The sequence below is a fragment of the Mauremys reevesii genome, linkage group 1 (assembly GCF_016161935.1).
Source record: "Mauremys reevesii isolate NIE-2019 linkage group 1, ASM1616193v1, whole genome shotgun sequence".
NCBI lineage: Eukaryota > Metazoa > Chordata > Testudines > Geoemydidae > Mauremys > Mauremys reevesii.
In genome coordinates, this window is record NC_052623.1 from 282,051,993 (window position 1) to 282,068,234 (window position 16,242).

At 44.9% G+C, this 16,242-nt stretch overlaps 3 protein-coding genes across 9 annotated transcripts in view; 2 read left to right on the top strand and 1 right to left on the bottom strand.

Annotated features, from left to right (window-relative positions):
* Nucleotides 1-979: 979 nt before the first annotated feature.
* On the bottom strand, nucleotides 980-2,834 carry LOC120376884. Its single transcript, XM_039497008.1, has 2 exons — nucleotides 2,019-2,834; nucleotides 980-1,617 (listed from the first exon to the last, which is right to left on the bottom strand). Exons 1-2 carry the CDS (start codon nucleotides 2,511-2,513, stop codon nucleotides 1,474-1,476), a joined length of 639 nt encoding a protein of 212 aa, XP_039352942.1. The 5' UTR covers nucleotides 2,514-2,834; the 3' UTR covers nucleotides 980-1,473.
* Nucleotides 2,835-6,316: 3,482 nt separating this feature from the next.
* The window catches only part of POC1B (POC1 centriolar protein B), a 110,453-nt gene continuing 100,527 nt past the window's right edge, over nucleotides 6,317-16,242 (top strand). Inside the window, exons 1-2 of one of the 7 annotated variants that reach the window (XM_039497003.1) lie at nucleotides 6,317-6,335; nucleotides 7,727-7,811. Coding sequence is in view for 3 of the 7 variants with exons in the window: in XM_039497005.1 (XP_039352939.1) it covers nucleotides 6,602-6,616; nucleotides 7,727-7,811 (100 nt within the window). In the remaining 4 variants the exon portion in view is untranslated. Of the gene's footprint in view, nucleotides 6,336-6,427; nucleotides 6,617-6,763; nucleotides 6,783-7,726; nucleotides 7,812-15,453; nucleotides 15,520-16,242 lie in introns of those variants that run through there. The other 6 variants (XM_039497005.1, XM_039497002.1, XM_039497001.1 and 3 more) reach the window with 6 other exon arrangements.
* GALNT4 (polypeptide N-acetylgalactosaminyltransferase 4) lies at nucleotides 8,257-11,727 on the top strand. Its single transcript, XM_039497000.1, has one exon. It carries the CDS (start codon nucleotides 8,545-8,547, stop codon nucleotides 10,294-10,296), a length of 1,752 nt encoding a protein of 583 aa, XP_039352934.1. The 5' UTR covers nucleotides 8,257-8,544; the 3' UTR covers nucleotides 10,297-11,727.

Consider the following 16,242-nt stretch of genomic DNA (forward strand, 5'->3'; position numbering starts at 1 on the left):
GCTGTCACTGAGACGGGGACCCAGCGCCCTGTAGCTCGGCCTGGGGTGAAGTCCTAAAACAAACACAAAGCATCCTCATTTTATACAAACAGCAGCATATCAGCTCATACATAATGCAATAGACACTCTCCGCCCACTGGGGCTGCCTCCCTGGACAACAGCCAGGAACTTACCACAGCAGTCCCAGCCGGCTACAGCAGGTCAAAGCTAGCATGCTGTGTCCTACAATAACCGGAGGCTGAGAAAGCGGAACTGCCTGAGCTAAGCCATAACAAAATCTTCCAAGGTTCCCTAGACTGCTACATTCCCCCCCTCGCCTTCTCAGCGCTCCGGTACCACAACAGCAGCATAACCTTGAGCTAATCTAGCAATACAAACACCAGCATTCCCATTTGTATGCTTGTATTTAACCAGAACAAAAAATTACACAAAAAGCAGAGAAAATTACAGTCTAAGCCAGATTTTTCCTACTTCCATTACATTATCCGCTACGGGGGGGGGCGGGACTGTAAAATCTCAGGACAACCTTAGAGCTTCATCGCACACATGGCTTCCACCCTGAGGAATTACGAACGAGAAGTTCAGTTCCGCTCACACCCCCAACGCCCAAATGAACAGAGCAGAAAAAACAACAATAACCGGTTAAACAAAACAAAGCCAAAGCTAAATGGTGCACCAAAACCAAATAATATTTCCTTAATCTATTAGGGCTCACCTGTAATCATACAATTCATAACATACAACACCAACAACATCAAACACAACAAACACAAATCAACAAAAATAAAACAAAACACATAACATAAATTCTGCAGGGTTCCCCCCCCACTCTATTGCTCACCAAACTGTGACAAATTTCTGTTACCAATCCATCCCTCCTGTGTCAGGTGATCAAACTGACACTGAGGGAGGGGGGGGAATCCTAAAGAAAAAACACCACAAAACAAACATAAAACATAAATGTAAACTCCATAAATAAATACATAATACATTAAATACTATACAGCTAACACTAATTTTCTTAATATCTAAAAAAAACAAAAACAAAACTACCCCTACTGGGCAAACAATCATTACATACAATATACAAGTACCCGTATTACCATCAGGCAAAAAAAAGGAAAATTACATCATCAATTAAATCATTTACAATAATACAATTGCATCCTGGCTTACTTCTAAATTCAAAGCTATTCACAGCTTAAGGGTTCTTACTATTAACTCCTACTTTTTAACACTAAAAGAAAACATCACCACTTATATGCTCTTAAGCCTAATACAATTACAAGTACATAGCACTATATACATTCTTCAGCTAAATCACCATTCCAAGTATCCCCCTGAATATTTGAAATTCCCAAGCTGTTGTCTGTAGCCTGGCCGCTTGGGCCCGATCCTTATTCCTTTCCAAGTTCTCTGTCTATTGCCTGCCTGCCTGTGTACAAGTCTTCGTTCCTTCACCAGGGTCAGTTCTCAATGTCCTTCCTGGTCAGGAAGTCCTGGATTTAGGCTCCAGTCATTTCGATGGCGTGGGTTTTTAAGAGTTTCTCCTTCTTTCCCAACACAGTCGTGGTTCAGCTCCAGTCTCTTCGGGGGTAAGGTCACCAGCACATCACCCTGTAATGGTTTTGCTTCTTTCAAAAGAATCCAATGACACAATGGGGGCTGCCAGTGGACAAGGGAGAGGTTAACCAGCCCTCCACCTTGCCCCCCCCCCCAGCTCCAGTCTCTTTTTGTAGCGTGTCTCTACCCATGAGAAAAGGAATCTAACACATTCCGGTAGTGTCTGGCCAGGTTTTACAGCCATCCCAGCGGCCTGGGCACAGTTAAGCCTCCCTCCTTTTCTTGGTTGTCCGCCAAGTCTCAGTTGTAAGCCATGTCCTTGACTGGAGCTAGTCTCTTATCTTTAGCTTTTTAGCTTTAACTCATTGTGTTCCTTTTCCCCCCCTCGGCTGCCTTAACCTGCGCATCCTGTGTCAGGACACCCAGCCGATGCAGCTCATACCGGAGAAGCATACCGGTGTTCCCGGCACTGTCCCAGACTCGGACCAGTCAGCGTAGGATGCCTTCTCGTCCAGGGCCCGCTGCCAGCGGAGCACCTCCTCGTCCTGGGCCCAAAGGGTGGTTAGGAGGAGCCACCCTAGCTCCCCCATCGCCCGCCGCTCCGTCCCAGACTGCCGGTTCGCCCGCAACCGCTGTAAGCTCTCAAGCAGCTGCTCAGACGTAACCCCAGCTGCCTGCTGGAATCCCGGCCAGTTGGCTGGAGCCGCCCAGCCTGCCAAAGTCCGCGCTACCGACCCCCAGCATTCCGTCTGGGGCCACCCCGGTATGCGCTGTAGGGACAGCAACGGCTTCCCTACCTCCCCTACCTTCTGCCACAGCGGCATCGTCTTCCAGAGTACCCTGCTCGCTGCGCCATTTGTTATTGCCCACAAGGGTCCGAGGTACTCTGCAAGAACGAGACCGACTCCACACTGAGAGTAATTGGCTTTAATGAAGGTAAAGTGACACATCTGCAACGGGGACCCCAAGCGTTGCTGTCACTGAGACGGGGACCCAGCGCCCTGTAGCTCGGCCTGGGGTGAAGTCCTAAAACAAACACAAAGCATCCTCATTTTATACAAACAGCAGCATATCAGCTCATACATAATGCAATAGACACTCTCCGCCCACTGGGGCTGCCTCCCTGGACAACAGCCAGGAACTTACCACAGCAGTCCCAGCCGGCTACAGCAGGTCAAAGCTAGCATGCTGTGTCCTACAATAACCGGAGGCTGAGAAAGCGGAACTGCCTGAGCTAAGCCATAACAAAATCTTCCAAGGTTCCCTAGACTGCTACACCACTTTTTTTTTTTTTACCACTACACCACTGCTGAGGCCTGCAACAGCCACTCTCCTCTGCTACTTTTCCTTTCTCTGTAGTCAGCTGAAATTTAGGAGGTGAGAGGACAGATCCCCATTGCTGAGCAGTAGAATACAATTTCCCAGTTCGCGAGAAGGAACACTCTTCCCACTAGTCCTAAAGACCCCTACCTCTGCTTCCTAGTCATATTCATAGCTTCCAAGTTTTATGCAGATCCTTGTAACATTTTATGTAAATTAGCTCATGAAATAATTTGCACATGACTGTAAACTTCAGCTTAAAGCCAATAAACCTTGCAGCGAGCAGAGACTGGGATAAGACATGGAGTTGCACAAAATTTGGCAGGCGGGTGGAGGGCTGGAGGCTAAAGGGTGTAGGGGGAGAAGGTGAAGGAAGAATTGTTAAGGGACAATGCCTAGACTACTAGCTTTGATTTTTGCCTCCCCGTTAGCTACTTTACAAAAGTGCTTTGCCCTAGGACAGGAAAAGGCCTGTGATCCCAGGCAATCAAAAGAACTCTGGTGGGTTTAAAAGGGAACATTCAACCAAGGGTAGCTGTTTTAGGGGAAACAGACTGAGACACGTGACATTCCACTAAGGGTGCCTGAAGAAGTTAATCCTGCCTAAGATACAATCAGGGGATGGGACAGAAGCCTTTCGGTAAGATCAAGTCTACACGTCGTCTTAAAATCCTTTTTTAAATTTTAATTGCTTTGTTCTTACTATTAAAATAAATAATATTCTGGTTTTAAGAAGACTGTCTCATTGTATACAACCAACTACAGCCTCCTTAAGGGAAGAACTGTGCAGGTACCCAAACACTGTCAGCCCTAAAGGGCAAGCCTGGTTTATAGACCAGGCTTTGAGCTACAGTACACTGTGGGGCTGCATTCAGAGGCCAGAAGTGCAGCTAATCCCATAACTATGACAGCAAGATTTTCAAAAGTGACTAATGAGTTTTAGTATCCAACTTGGGACACCTTTTAAAGGAGCCAGATTTTCAGAGGAGAGGTGATCAGCCCTTTCTAACAATTTGGATCCCTTAAGGTCTCAAGTTGGATACCCAGAATCACTAGGAAAATCAAAAGTTTCTGAAAATCTTGGCCTTTGGTATTTTCTACACTCCCCCACAACCACCCACCCCCAAAAGCCCACCAAGGTGAACAAATTGAAAGAAACATGAAGTTTATAGACCAAACCATTGTGGGGATACGAGCCAAAATTTAAATTTCCTGATTAGGATGAGATGTAGTATGTGAAATTTAAGGAGGATTAACTTTTTTGGGGGTAGCTGTGTGGGGGAGAGAGAAAGGGTTGAAAATCAGGCTTGTAATTGGAAGTTAGCCCAAACTATGAAGTAGTTACTGCCACTCCATAATAAGTTCACCTTATCTGTCTCTGCCAAAATATCAAATAACAAATAATGTGTTCTTTTAGAGAGAGCTTCTAACTAAAATTCTCAGTGCAAATATAAAAGTTTGCCAAATCTGTTTACAGAAGCCCCAAAGATTTCATAAATGTTTACCATGAAAATGCAGCAAAGAGTCCTGTGGCACATTATAGACTAACAGACCTTCTATAAGGGCCACAGGACTCTTTGCTGCTTTTACAGATCCAGACTAACAGGGCTACCTCTCTGATACTTGATACCATGAAAATGAGATTCATAAAATGACCAACAGGAAACTACGATGCAACCCGAAGTCCTCCCAAATCTTGCCCTTTTCCTGGTCCCTAGCCTTCCCATATCCTGGCAATATAATTTAAAGCCCCATCTCACCCTTTGTCTATGCTTTATCAAATGCTCAAGGTGCAACACCTCCTCCTTTTAGCACTGATTTATTTCTTCTGCGGGGGAATCTCCTCAGTAACAGCCACCAATTCCAATTACTTAAATAGAGCAATAATATTTGACATAGAAAATACAGAAAAGTAAATTGTATAGAATAAAAGCGTACTAAGCTAGCCTATATTACATTACCTTTTCTGTAAGTATTTTCTCCTTTCCTTGAGATCAGTAAGCAGTTTCCTTTGTGATTGCTCTATTTGGGGTTTATCCATTTCTGCCAGTGTGGCTTTAAGGAATGCAACATCTGGGAGGAGTTTTTGTGATCTGATTCAGTTCATACCCCATTAAATGATAGGTAAACAAATTTTGGATTCTGCCCATTTTCAGCCATTTCCATACACATTTTTATGGCAAGAGTCAGTAGCTAGCACTGTTACCTGTAGGTTTAATGTTTTTTCTTATTGGACAAGTACTGTTCAGTCTTGAAGAAATGCTGCTGCTGTTAGTTCTGCAATGTTTCTTTTGGGGAGCAGCTGCAGGAAAGCAAGCAGCAGGAAAGGTTGCTCTATATTCGTGTCTCTAACTAGTCAGTTTTGGGGTTAGAGTTTCTCCCTGGGTATTGGTGAAAGAAGAGGTTGCTTGTGTGCCGCTTGACTGCCTTTGTTCAAGGAGTGGTGTAAATCTGTCTTTGAGGATTTATATGCCCTCCTCTATTACTGTAATTTCTGATCACAATCTTTGAGATATTGATTTTATACAGTGTAAATTAAAACAAGTAACCTGATTTTAAATATTTAGATTCTGCATCACTGATTTTTTCTATAATGGGAAACCAACCTGCAAGCCCCTGAAATCTGCTACTGCGCAGCAGATTCCCTAACTATGTGGAGTTCATACAGCATCATACTTCTTCAGGTAGAAGTAGTTTTGGCAGAATTCTTTTTTTTTATTATTTTAAGCATTTAAAAAAATAAATTAAATTTTCACAGTTGTGGGAAATTATGGGGGAAGACAATTATTTAATGACAGGGAGATTTTAAAAGTCAGAGCTTTATAACTGTTAAAACACCAACTCTCAATACCACCTGTTAAAATATACAAAGTGAATAGCCTTCAATTCAACTCTTGACCTCAAGCAGCATTTTGCTGACTTTGCCTGGCCTAGACTGGTGCAGATGAATGTCTTTTTTTCAACCCTGTGTGTGAAATTTAAATTCACTGACATTTGCCCACATTTACCATACAAATCTCATCCTTCCAAGCCTGGCTAGGAAGCCACGGCCCAGCCTCCAGACGAGGTCCTTTTCCCGCCCAAAACGCCCCCTCCACAACATGGATGTAGCATGGCTGAGACGAGGGGGATTTGACTCTGAACCTCAAGGCGTTAGGAAGGAAGGTGGTTCTCGCTCCCCCCAGCTGGCTCTGCCGGGTGATTCCCCCACCCCGGCCTACTGGCTCGGCCCGCACCTCCCCCGGGGGCCGGGTCAGCAGCCCAAGCACCGTTGCGCGTTCAGTCCCGCTGGGCTCGTGCGGCAGAGGCAGAGGAGGCCGCGCTGCAGCGGGGGCGGGGACAAGCCAGACCCTGAGCGCGCGCGCGGAGCTTTGGGGCTAGAGCAGTAGCGCGCGTGCTTCTCTGGGGGCGTGGTTCAGGGGAGGGGGCTGCGCAGGACGCGGACGCTCACGGTAACCAAGCAACTGGGCTGGGGAGCTCACTGTCTCTTTAAGGGCGAGTCGAGTGCCTATCGCATGGATGCGGCTCTAGGCTCGCCGCCGCGCTCACAGGGTTGGAAGGGGCCCGCAGCCAGGCAGGGGCTGCCGCTGGGGTCGAATTCGGGGCTCGGCAAGTCGGGTCTGGAGCGCGGGGGGTTTGACTGGGCCGCGGCGCGGCTGCTGGTGTTTCAGGGCAGGGGATCGCGGCGCCTGGCGCGGGCGCGCCGGGCCCCTGTCCCATGGCGTCCGTGCTGGTAAGGGAGCGAGCGGGTCTGGGGAGACGCTGCCCGCCGAGCCCCGCTCCTGCGGCAGAGGGGGCCGGTAGCTCCGCTGTGCGCGCTGGGAGGGGCGAGCCCCGGGCCGCCGCCCGCCAGGCCCCGAACTGATGAGCGTGTCTCCGGCTGGGCACCAAGCGGCGCAGTAGGTTGGGGTCCGCGCCTCCTGGCCCTGCCCCTTCTCCACCGGGACCCGCTTGTCTCGGGCCGAGCTCTGGGTTCAAGCTGCCCCCCGGGGCGTGCGAGCCAGCGCCGCGGCACTGGAGCACGTTACCCGGCCCCGCGCCGCGCCCAGGGGAGGCGACAAGCCCCGCTAGTGCCCCTCTAGCCCTGCTGTTACCGCTACGGGCAGCGCTCAGCTGTCACGGTGATGGGCGTTTGGGGAGCTGGGCAGATCGGTGACGGACGCTCCTCAGTGAGCGAACTGGCCAAGTGGCAGGGGGCCTGGAGCCCACAGGGAACGGGGAACAGTTTGTCACAGCTCGCTCTGCCAATGGAAAGCCCCTGCCCTTGAAACCGGGAGGGCGGGGGGCGTCCAACAGCTGTTCAAGGGTTTTCGTTGGCGGTAACCAAATCAAAACGCATTCAAAACGCCCTCTCACTTTGATTTGTCAGAGGAGAGAGACAGTCCCTTAAAGGGGAGCAGGAGGGTGGCCTTGCATATATCAGTCTTGTTTGGTCCATGGCATTTTACTGCCATCCAGGGCCAGAATCCACACGGGCGGCGGGTTGTTGCTCTGTGCGACAGGGACATTCTGTAGGGCCTGTCCTCTCGGGATTTTTCTCCATGTCAACATCGAGAGACCAGCACTTATGCCTGGGCCTCTTGGCTGTCACCGCACTTCTCAGAGTAATGCAACCTGTGCAGTACTCTCCTTCCCCCCTATTATTATAATGGCAGGAAGTTTTATTCTGGGCTAACGCGCTGCTGCTTTCCCAGAATCTATAAATTGTATCTGTGAGAAGCTACCTCCTTTCAATATTGATCTTGGTGTGATCTTAACATGGCGAGTTCCGGGTTGACACAGAGAACAACAATCAGGTGGTGACTCAAAACCGAGTTCTCAGATATTACAACTTCTTCTCCAGGAGGATCCTATCTTAATTCGTCCCTTTAAAGGCCACAAAGCTGCAGTCACCGGCGTCGACTTCAGCCCGACCACCACGGCACTTGGTGAGTTTGTTACCTTTGGTAGCGCGTTAGCGTGCCAGCTTGTGCTGAACGCTTCGTGGAGGATCCAGACGCCCAGCTCCTGCAACGGGACTGTACTCAATGGGGAGGGAGGGTCCAGTGCCGCTGGAGCGCGCGGAGGAGGAGGAGCGAGAGGATGGCTACAGGTGGGTGGCCCCTACAGGTTGTCGCTTGGGCCGGAGGCGGTGTTTGCTCTCCGGGACGAGCGAGGAAAGTTACCCCGCGGCTTCCGGAGAAGCGTGTTTGTGTGGCTGCGGTGCTAGCTCCGGCCCCCGTCGGGTGGGGCTGGCGCACAGGGTAGGAGGCGTTTCTCTGGGTCGGGCGGGCCAAGGGCTCCCTGCCCCTTTCTTAAGCGACAACTTTTTGAGCAAACCACAAGGCGGAGGGAGAGTGCGCGAGGGAGGGGTTTGTCCCGGGGACAGAGAGGAGGAAGTAAGACGCGAGAGAGCTGGGGCGTGGGCGCGCTGTACTGGAGGCGGGGAGCGGGCCGGGGGAGGGACGCTGCTTCCTTGTTTTTTTTTGCTGCTCCGCATCCCCGCTCCGGACTCTATATCCGGAAAGAAGTGGACCTGCTGCAACCCTCCCGCCCCCCTTCGCAGCACCCTGAGCCCGGAACTGCTGCCCGCCCGCGGCTCCCGGCCGTGCCAGGAAGGGGCAGAGCGCTGCAAGAACTTACAGCTCTCCCGTCTGCCGTCGGCTGATTTAATCGCGTGCAATGAGGATCCGTCTGGCCAGAAGATGGACTTGGCTTGGCAGAAGCTGCCTGTTGCTTGGCCTCTTGATGGTTGCCTACTTCGTAGTGGAGCTGTCTGTTTCTACCTTCCATGCCGCCTCCACCGGAGACAGCGTCACCAATGGGAGATGGGAGAGACACTTTTCTGACAGAGCAGAAAAAGCAGAGGATTTGGCTCGTCCAGTTTATGAAAAATCCCCTCCTGATTCTTCTGCGCCAGGAGAATGGGGTAAGGCCACTCGTCCACAGTTGACTCCTGAGGAAAAGAAACTTGAAGAAGAGCTGATTGAAAAATATGCAATTAATATTTATTTGAGTGACAAAATATCTCTACATCGTCACATACAGGACAATCGAATGTATGAATGTAAAGCCAAATCTTACAACTATAGAAAACTTCCAACTACATCTGTTATAATTGCTTTCTATAATGAAGCTTGGTCAACCTTACTGCGGACAGTTCACAGCGTTCTTGAAACATCTCCTGCAGTACTTCTAAAAGAAATTATACTAGTGGATGACTTGAGCGATAAAATATATCTGAAGGGTGAACTTGAAAAGTACATTAGTAACCTGAAAAGAGTTCGTTTGATAAGAACCAGCAAACGAGAAGGACTGGTTCGTGCACGCTTAATTGGAGCTACCTTTGCTACTGGTGATGTCCTCACATTCCTAGATTGTCATTGTGAGTGTAACTCTGGTTGGCTGGAACCACTTTTAGAGAGGATTGCTGAGAACGAGACTGTGATCATTTGTCCTGTTATAGATACCATTGATTGGAATACATTTGAATTCTACATGCAGACGGGTGAGCCCATGATTGGGGGATTTGACTGGCGATTGACATTTCAGTGGCATTCTGTGCCTGAACATGAACGTCAAAGATGGAAATCTAAAACTGACCCTATTAGATCCCCAACTATGGCTGGTGGGCTATTTGCAGTTAGTAAGAAGTATTTTGAGTATCTTGGTACATATGACACAGGGATGGATGTCTGGGGTGGGGAGAATTTAGAACTATCATTCAGGGTGTGGCAATGTGGTGGCACGTTGGAGATCCATCCTTGTTCCCATGTAGGCCATGTGTTTCCAAAGCGGGCTCCATATGCGAGGCCAAATTTCCTTCAGAACACTGCACGTGCTGCTGAAGTGTGGATGGATGAGTATAAAGAACATTTTTACAATAGAAATCCTCCAGCAAGAAAAGAAAATTACGGTGATATTTCTGAAAGAAAACTACTAAGAGAGCGTTTGAAATGTAAGAGTTTTGACTGGTATTTGAAAAATATTTTTTCCAACTTACATGTACCAGAGGATCGTCCGGGCTGGCATGGAGCTATCCACAGTATGGGAATATCATCAGAATGTTTAGACTACAATTCACCTGAACATAATCCTACTGGGACTCATGTGTCTCTCTTTGGATGTCATGGTCAAGGAGGCAATCAGTTCTTTGAATATACATTGAGTAAAGAAATTAGGTTTAATTCTGTCACTGAACTATGTGCTGAAGTCCCTGAACAAAAGGATTTCATTGGCATGAGGAGCTGCCCAAAAGAGAGATCCCCTATCCCAGAAAATATCATATGGCATTTTAAAGAGGATGGGACTATTTATCATCCTCATTCAGGAAAGTGCCTTAGTGCTTATCGTACTTCTGAGGGTCGGCCTGATGTGCAAATGAGGACTTGTAATGCTGCAGATAAAAATCAAATTTGGAAGTTTGAGAAATAAAAAAGCCACTGATGATAGTTGTTATCTGAAGAACTTCAGCGTAAATTAGTGGCTGGCTGTGCTTTGATACACGGATGTCCTCTGAGAGCCTTCCCTATAGTAGTTTAGAAACTGAATCTCTTATGCTGAAGTGTACAAAAGTGGGTTGGCAAATACTGGGAATTAATATTTAAAAGTGCCTTTTTGTACTGACTTAAGGTTTTTATTTTTGTAGAGTTTTGATTCATTATTGCTTGCATTTCAGTTTATATTTTAGTTTTAGGAAGAGCATGACCTGTTTTAGACCTGAAGAGTTCTTACATCAAGTGAAAGAAAATCTGTTACTTCCGTATTATGGTTAAGAATTTAAATCTACAGAAGTTAAGGTTCTCACAGCAGTGTTTACTTAGATATTCACAGAATAAATAATACAGTAGTACGTGGCTGAGTTAACATTGGTGTGGGAAGTCAAACCTTAATCCTTAGTACGTTGTATAATCATCCAGGAATTTATTGGGGATCTGCCAACTCCTAAGGGTGTTGAAGAGGTCATATTATTTTGAAAGGAATGAAAGTTTCTATTTTCTAACTACTTGGAAGACGGGAAACATTAGGACTGGCCCTGCTTCATTCCCTAATTCAGTCTTGCCCTAGTTCCTGAAAGCAACTTGGTTCTTCAACACCCCCGCCCCGCACCCTAATACTAGAGATAGCGGAACTAGGAAGATGGGCTAGCAGTATGAGAATGTTGGCCAGGTGGAGGTTGGGGGTGGGAAGGGGATGGTTGGGGGTTGGAGACGATAGAGTGTGTGTGGTGCATTTATCTTGAGTGTGAGAGAGAAAAGGATGGATCTCATGTTGACATCTGTCTCTCATCTTTGAATTCTCAGAACTAGTATGCACATCCTGAGTCCTCTAAGCATTAGTGAGTACTCAATTTCTGGACACTTGTTTATAGTCTCAACACTACCGTTATGTTTACATAATCTTTTGCATTCTTTCTTGTTTTTTTTTTTAAATATATGTAATATTTTATATATCAGTATGTTAGGAGGTGAAGGAAAGAGGTGCTTGTGTAGGTCTTTTCATAATGATATTAAGGCAGTGGTTCTCCACCTATTTACTGTTGCGGGCTGCATATGCAGCCCGCATGTGTTATGTGGGCCACATTCACTCCATATGTATACGGCCTATGTGGCCCTGAGGACGTCACATGGGTTGCAGCTGTGTGCTGATTGGACCGCAAGCGACCTGCAGGTTGAGAACCATTGCATTAAGGTGTTTGTTTAAATATGTGATCATAGCTAGGATGTTCAAATAAAGTTTCTTCGGTGTGTGATCATTGGATTGCATATTCTAGAAAAAGTACAATGCCAGTACCAAGTGTGTTGGGGCCTCTACATGATTCTTCAAGGCATTGGCTTAAGCTTTCGCAAATCCAGGTGGTTTTATTTGGGGGGGGGGGGGGTTCGATGTTCATCTTGTGCTGTCTAGCAGTAGCCACCAGATACCAAATCTTGATCTTGGACTGACAGCTCTTACCTTCAGATAAAGTCACAAATTAATAACAGGAAGTGAGCAATACAAAATCCGGGGAAGATCTAGTGGGATATAGTATGTGGTGTTGGTTCATTACAGCCAGGGCTAGGCAGAAGGGAAAGGAGATGGCTGTTGGGAGGGAGAAAGTGGGGTCGTAAAAGGGCTAGGGACTTTCTAGAAATAATGAGACAAGAAGGAAAAGGGCATGTGTTCAGGGGTATTTCTAAGGACTTTTGAAGGATTGGAGGGAGGAAGGGAAAGAAGTGGCCAGCAAGTTGAGGCAAGAGTCTCTGGGGCTGGGCTGAAAGAGGGACTAGATGAGGAAGATTCTGGATTAGGAGTGTAGTGCAGGGCCATAGTAAAAATGATTGCCACTATGTGGCACTGGGCATTATAAGTCTTTGTAATTTATTTTAAAATGACTAATTTGAGATCTGATTTGTATAAATTGGTATAGAATAAGGGAATTGTAACATTATGTTGATCAGCAAGGCATTCCTTGGCACATTCACCAAACTTGATGTGCCAAGGAATACCTCTGCATTCCGTTGTAGACCTACTGCTTTGAGAGACTACAGCCCATGACATTCTGAAAGAGCAAGCTTTATAAGGTCACATGCATTTGTGAAAGCCTTACCATAAATAAATTTGTTTCAGCATGCACACTTCCAAATGGATTCATGCTTGCATGTGCATCTACCTTGTATGCCATGCATACTTATTTAGTAAGGGAAATGAAGTACAGTGCATGCAGACTATGCAATTTTTATTCAATTCTAACTTTTTTTTTTTTTTAAACCTAGCAACTATTGTTCTCCTCTTGGTGGACTATTTTATGAATTGGAAGTTTAAAAAGAAGTTGTTGCGCTATCTGAGCAGAAAATAAGAATGAACAAGTTTCTTAAATATTACACTTTTTTCAATGCACTTATAACTGACAAACAATTCAAGAGAATTTTCTTATCCCATATTTCAGGTTTTTTAAATAGAAAAATATGACTAAGAATGCAACACTTCTGCCCAATTGGAGCAATTTTTATAATATTATAAATATCTGATAATAGGAACTTGGAAATGGCAATCTCAACCATAACTGAAGCATTGCTACTGTAAACTTTTAATTCTGTGTACAGATTTCTGGAAAATCTGATACTCTGAGAAACAAAGGTATAAATATATCTATTTTTAATTCGATCATAGTTTTATGGGAATTTGGGGGAAATAAAATTACTATATGTGGATTTTAAACTACTGATTTTAAATGACGAAAGTATGTAAATTTAACATTGATTAAATGTAATTTTTTTTAAAACAGTAATAAAAATAACTGAACGTTGGTTAGTTTCTGGCTTTTGTTTTGTTTTTGATCTTTGCCACTTATATTAGTGCCCACTACATTTAGAATGAACTCCAGTATTTTGGCATTTTATAAAGGTTAATAATATTAAACCTCTTCTGCTTAATACCCAATGAAGATTCTGAATTTAAGCAGCCTCTCCATCCCTTTGACAGAAACTTACTTATCATCAAATAGAAACTCCTTAGAATTACTGTTGTATATGTATTTACCACTGTAACTAATGATGAAAGTCTATTTGAAAGAGGCATAGTTGTTTTAATGTCCCCATTTGATTTGAGTATTTAAGTTCATCTACACTGTAATTCCTATTTTACTGCGTGACCTGGTTACAGCAAGGTAGCCTCCTGATATAGTTGAGCATTAAGCAGATGAGACCAAATCATGTGTTTAACTGTCTAGCAGATCTACAAAGGGTCAAAGCTGTAGCACAGTTCAGTCCTACTAAATCTTGTTAACAATATCAGCACTGCTGTGGTGTTCTGTGGGGGTTTGAGTACAGTAGGAGTTCCATTCTAGATGGAACCTTACTGTCTTTGGTAGACATGTGATCAATATGGCCAATAACTTTTATTCTGAATTTGGCAGTATTGAGGGGTGGGGGTGAGCCTATATACTTCTAGAAGTAAGTCCAGATGTCTTTATTTACTGCCAAAGAAGTATCCTTGATTGAGTGCCCTTTTACTAATAATTGCAGCCCAGAAATGTATCAAACCTCGTGTTTGTTTCATAGAATGTCAGGGTTGGAAGGGACCTCAGGAGGTCATCTAGTCCAACCCCTTGCTCAAAGTAGGACCAATCCCCAGACAGATTTTTGCCCCAGATTCCCCAAGTGGCCCCCTCAAGGATTTAACTGACAACTCTGGGTTTAGCAGGCCAATGCTCAAACCACTGAACTAGTCTTTGATTCATATGAAGAAAAGCAAAATATGTAGAGAAAAATCTATTGTTAATTTCTATTTCTATTGCCTGTATCATTAGATACTTAAGTATCAGAGGGGTAGCCGTGTTAGTCTGGTTCTGTAGAAGCAGCAAAGAATCCTGTGGCACCTTATAGACTAACAGACGTTTTGCAGCATGAGCTTTCGTGGGTGAATACCCACTTCTTCGGATGCAAGCAGTAGAAATTTCCAGGGGCAGGTGTGTATATATAAGCAAGCAAGAAGCAAGCTAGAGATAACGAGGTTAGGTCAATCAGGGAGGATGGGGCCCTGTTCCAGCAGCTGAGGTGTGAAAACCAAGGGAGGAGAAACTGGTTCTGTAATTGGCAAGCCATTCACAGTCTTTGTTTAGTCCTAAACTGATGGTGTTAAATTTGCAGATGAACTGGAGCTCAGCAGTTTCTCTTTGGAGTCTGGTCCTAAAGTTTTTTTGCTGTAAGATGGCCACCTTAAAATCTGCTATTGTGTGGCCAGGGAGGTTCCGACTCAAAGAATACTTCCAGGACAACACTGAACAGCGCACTGATACACAGTTACCCTCCCACCAACAGCACAAGAAGAAGAACTCCACATGGACTCCTCCTGAGGGTCGAAATGACTGTCTGGACCTATACATTGAATGCTTCCGCCGACGTGCACAGGCAGAAATTGTGGAAAAACAACTGCTGAGCTCCAGTTCATCTGCAAATTTAACACCATCAGTTTAGGACTAAACAAAGACTGTGAATGGCTTGCCAATTACAGAACCAGTTTCTCCTCCCTTGGTTTTCACACCTCAGCTGCTGGAACAGGGCCCCATCCTCCCTGATTGATCTAACCTCGTTATCTCTAGCTTGCTTCTTGCTTGCTTATATATACACACCTGCCCCTGGAAATTTCCACTGCTTGCATCCGAAGAAGTGGGTATTCACCCACGAAAGCTCATGCTGCAAAACGTCTGTTAGTCTATAAGGTGCCACAGGATTCTTTGCTGCTTCATTAGATACTTAAGTAAAACTGTGGTTGTAATGTTGTTTTTTGTACACAGACAAGAATCAACAATGTTATGACATGAGGTTTGTGCAGTCAAGTTTTTGCCCTGCTAAAACATCATTAATGTAGTGTAGGCAGATACTTAACTAGAACCATGTTTGAACATGAAAGGTGCTCACATATCTCCTGTGGGTAGTGCATATACGAGACCTGCTCATGTTATAAACGATTTTACAAAACTAGTCCATGGATCCACCTAGAGTGTTTAAACATGGCAATGTATCATACCTATATAAAGATCAAACAGCATTATACCACATTACATTTTCCAGTATTGATGCATCCAGTAACACATTTTGTTACAAATAGGCTTGGTCTACAATGGCTTGGGACATCATATTTCGCCCCTGCCTGGCAAGAGTCACGTTTAAATAGGTATTTTAACATTTTATTTGAATTATGTAGAACTTAATGCATTTATAATATCTTATTGAGGAAAAGGAAAACGGTGCAAAAAGGGAATCAATTTTATAAAAAATTCTGTGAAATACTTTGCTTGGATAACTCAGAGAACCATCTTAAACTGGAATAAAGAAACAGAAGAATTAATTTAAATGTAATAATTATTAATCACTTATAAAGTGCATTTTGTTACAGATAAAGAATAATTAAAATTCAGTTGCAGCTAATATGGTTTCAACACCACTGTTGAAGAGATAAGTTGTTGCTGTTAGCAACATTAACCACAGATGTATTTATAATAATTATTTTCCACCATGTTGTGTTCACAAAAGACAAATAAGGAAAGAAATTCTGAAATATCTTAATTTATATTATTGTACTAAGGTATTGCAGAGGTTTAAGATCGTGTGAAGTCTTATGTAGAAGGTACACCACAGTTAGTCCCAATTCTTGGAAGCAGAAATATTCAGCCTGTCTCAGGATCCCATTGAAATTAATGGGACTCAGTCCCCTTTCCAGAATTGGGGCCTTAGTTAAGGATGGAATGAGAGCTTCTGCTCAGAATTTCCTTTCTTTTCATTGTGCTCGTGTCTATCTCTCTGTCTCCTTTTTTTTTTTCAGCTTGATTTAGACCGATACTTATTTGTGGTTATTTTAAAAAAATGAGTAAAGCAGTAAAAGGAAGGAATTAGAATG